This window comes from Sinocyclocheilus anshuiensis, unplaced genomic scaffold, assembly GCF_001515605.1.
Source record: "Sinocyclocheilus anshuiensis isolate Anshui unplaced genomic scaffold, SAMN03320099.WGS_v1.1 scaffold1597, whole genome shotgun sequence".
Taxonomy (NCBI): domain Eukaryota; kingdom Metazoa; phylum Chordata; class Actinopteri; order Cypriniformes; family Cyprinidae; genus Sinocyclocheilus; species Sinocyclocheilus anshuiensis.
Genome location: NW_015536587.1, coordinates 790,602 through 794,852, shown reverse-complemented (window position 1 = coordinate 794,852; position 4,251 = coordinate 790,602). Strand labels below are relative to the sequence as shown.

Sequence of the window (4,251 nt, the reverse complement as noted above, 5' to 3'; positions counted from 1 at the left end):
AGTAGTAATAATAATAATAATTATTATTATTAATTTAATACTATACTACTACTATTACTAAATAAAAATAAGAAATATTATTACTGTAATATTTTAATTTAAAATAAAAAAAATAAAGTATTTAAGAAAAATACAATAATAATAATAATAATAATAATAATTTTATATAACAAAACAACTGTAAAATTACAATATTCTTCATTTTCTATACATGCACTTGTTCAATATATGCCCATTTATTTTTATTTATATAATTAAATTGCATTCTCGCCGTCTTAAATTTGCGACTTGATAATCATGCTAAGCAATATCAGTTTTATTTCAATTAATTGTGCAGCCCTAACATCTGGCATCACTCTGCACAGTGTTAGACGTTGTGTTAACCATACAAAGACCCGACTGTTCTGACTGAATTTCATTATGGGTTCAGCAAGGATTGTAGAGCATTTGGGATGTTTCTGGTCATGTCCATCACGAAAGGATTTAGCAAAATCCAGTGGCAACATGCTACACTTTAGAAGTAAGTGCAAAAGAAGGCAAGCAAAAAGAAAAATGATTCTTTGTATTATGAAAGAATATTCCATGTGTGAGGAAGGATGATATGTGGAAGAGACAGGAAAAAAAAGAACCTCAAGAACAAAGCCATCTTTGCTGATGTGAAGAGACCAAACAGAACCAGAACGCTGGATTCCACTGGTCGAAACTGTTGGCCAATGGAAAAATTGAACGGAAACTAGACCGCTACCACATACATGTGGATAAAAAGCCACCTCTTCCATGCTAGTATGTGTTTTGTCCTAAACAGACAAAAAAGTGGGGACGGATGCAGTTGAGCTTAAAAAAAAAAAAAAGGAAAAAACTATATAAAAGTAGCCTAAATGACCCTAACTGAGAAAGTACATGAGGTTAAGTAAATGATGACAGAAGTTTCATTTTGAGGAAGGGCTCATAATCCATTTTTACATTTTATCAGCGTCCTCCACAACACTATAATTTACTATGTTCAAATGGTGAGTTACAAGGCAGGATCAAACACAGAGCGGAACAGGAGGTGGCGTAATAATGCACGTCCTCACCTCCAGCCGGTGAATGAGTTTCTTTTTGATGGCGTTCTGAGCGGCTGCGTTGGTGGCGACCCGTAACCCTTCAGCAGCCTCTCGTAACCTCTGCTGTTGGTCTTCATTTTCTGGGTATGCAGCAGCACCCTGCACAAATACCATACAGGTACAATTACTGGATTAGTTTCATGTACTTCACCCATTTCTTTCAATTGGTTTTAATAGCAGTCTACATTACTGTATATGTGCTGTTAACATACAACATTAGCTTGTGTTGGGTCATTTTTCTGATGGGCAATATTCAGAATGGAAGCAATGTGCTCACTAAATCTGTCCATTACATGCTGTATTACTGCCTAATATTTTTTAATGCAATATATGAGGTATATATGGAAGCCAACTACCACCTCAAAGTTCAAAAAAGGTTTAAATAAAAATTAGGTTTAAAAAAAAAAAAGTTAAAACTTTTTTTTTGTGATATACAAAGTCAGAATTCCACTAAATAAAGTTGCATTATTTTTTCAGGTATATAGCCACAGTAATAAGAAATAGTCACAATTATGAGTAATATTCACAATATGTCTCAATTACAAGAAATAATCACTATTTTGAGATGTAAAGTAACAATTATGTGAAATAAATTTGTGAGAAATAAAGCCGCAGCTATAAAAAGCAGTCTCAATTGTGAGAGTCACAATTACAAGATATAGTCAACTACTGTGAATGTTAAAGTCACAATTATTAGATATAGTCACAATTATGGGATATAAAACCACAATTTTGAGATATAAAGTCACAATTATGAGATACAGTCACAATTCTGGAAAATAAAGGAACATTTGAAAGATATAAAGGCACAACTATGAGAAATTAATAGTTAATTAATCCAATTGTGTGTAAAAAGATCTCATCTAGGACTGTTCAATCATATAATAATCAAAAAGAAGACATTTAAGCAGAGGCTGTGTTATATTTTGAATATAGTCATATATACTGTAGTTATATATACACACTGACAGTATACATGCTGCATATTACTTTCAAAACTAGTAGCTAATGTGCCATTCTGAAGGCTTTATTGTTTCTCATTGTTTCATTTTATCTCCTTGCTTAATGGTTAAAGAGAAAGTGAAAGGCAATTCTCAGAGGACAAAGATGTCACAGATAAATCCCAGGCTCGGTCAGACCTGTGAAGGGAAATTTGTCAACGGCAGCAGAACTCTCAGTTACGCCATCCACACACTTACAGCACATTACAAAACATTCAATGCAAAGAGGAATTAGGGGCCGTCTGCTCCATCTCTGTTACCAAGGAAACCGTCTGTGGTGCATTCCTCATCTTTACGTTTGATAATGGCAGTGATGTTGTGATTAATGTATCATGAATCAAATGTACCTAACAAACCATAAGCCTGCACTTCAGATGGCTGCATAATAATTACATCCTGGCCATTTATACTTCTCTATGTTGCTGATGGGGACTGAAAATCGAATCTGTGGTCCATCTTATCATGAGTCAAATCTAAATCATGGCTCAGGGCTCTTTCAGGTATCAGAAATGAAGCAGCGATGAGGAGACAAAAGCACATTTTACAGTGTGGCTGCTGATTCTGGGTCCTTGATTAAAAAAAACAACATCTATCCACAGCATTCTTTTTTTATAACCTCATAAAAAGATCTGTGGCAGTACCATGGTACACTAATGGTATCAGGTTAAAATTTGATATTGTACTGAATATGTTGACAGAGTCACCACTGATAAATTACTCCTAATTGTAATGTAGAAACTTTCATTTTCTGTGAAGCTGCTTTGCATTGATGTGTATTGTGAAAAGTACTATACAAATAAACGTGAATTGAATTGAATTTAATGATGAACATGCATCATGATGTTACCATGACATGACAAGGTATTTCAAAGAGCAACATGGTATTGACATGGTATACTGTATGTCCAAAAGCATGGTGCCATGATACATGTTCAATAAAAAAAAAAACCTGAAACGAAACAAAGCACAAAAACAAAACACACACACACACACACACACACACACACGCACACACGCACACACGCACACACGCACACACACACACACACAGTCCAAACAAAACTAAAAACCAAACCTCCAAACAAAAACCACAAAACAAAACAAACACAAACATTTAAAACAAAACAAAACTAAAAACCCAAAACAAAACTCAAAACCCCAAACACAAAAAGCAAAACAAAAAATAAAACAAAGAACTCAAAACAAAACTAAAAGCATAAATAAATAAAAAACACTCAACAAATTAAAGCTGCAGTTCGTAACTTTTTTTGGTTAAAAATTATCCGAAATCAATATTTGAGAAAGTACATAACCAGCCAGTGCTCGAAACTATCGCCTTACTTTAGCCCGATTCACAACGGTAAGCTTATAATAATGTTTTCTAATTTGAACAGTACGGGTAGGTTTTCGCAGGAAATTCAAGCATGGCACTGCGTCATTACGTCACGTCTGTAAACATAAAGAAGTTGTCCCGGCTACTAGGCTATCGCATGTGAGGATCCTGCAGGTGGCGGATCGTTTGTAGCCTTTTCTCACAGCAGCTGGAATAATTAAATGTATCATTTTGATGGCGGATTATAATCCAGAAAGTACTATGTGTTTATGAAACACATGTGAATGAAATTAAATTATATACCAGTTTTAAATGTGCTTCTGATTACAGATCAGGGATTACACAAGATTTGTATTTTAAAGACAACCAGTTCGAAGGGAGCATAATTTGCTTTTTGGGTTAAAATAATTTCTTAATATGAAATTTGAAGAGTATGACAATTAGAGATTAGACTGTACAGAAATTGAAATCTACACGCTAATACACACTATATTCACATAGTCACGCAATGCTGATGTTGTTAACATTAACAATTTGAGAATAAAGTATAACAATAATAATAATTTGCTCGCTTCGATGTGATATGAGCAAATTTAGATTAAATCACCATTGGTAGCGCGATTTATTGTAATGCTTTTTTCCTCAGTTGGTCAGAACAAACGTGGCAGACTTGTTACTTACTTGTTCAGATGGCAATATACGGTAAAAATTCTAATTTGGGTCATATTCCAAGACGTAGGCTAGAATCTGTGATTGCGAAGTACAGTAAATATCCACACCGGTGCGGTGACTGACTGCCACACATACTCTT

The 4,251-nt window shown here is 34.3% G+C and overlaps 1 protein-coding gene across 1 annotated transcript in view; it reads right to left on the bottom strand.

Moving 5' to 3' along the window:
• Nucleotides 1-4,251, bottom strand: part of LOC107703225 (talin-2-like) — a 175,722-nt gene that overhangs the window by 46,001 nt on the left and 125,470 nt on the right. Inside the window, exon 21 of the mRNA XM_016505777.1 lies at nt 1,077-1,205. Within this exon, the coding sequence (XP_016361263.1) occupies nt 1,077-1,205 (129 nt within the window). The remainder of the gene's footprint in view (nt 1-1,076; nt 1,206-4,251) is intronic.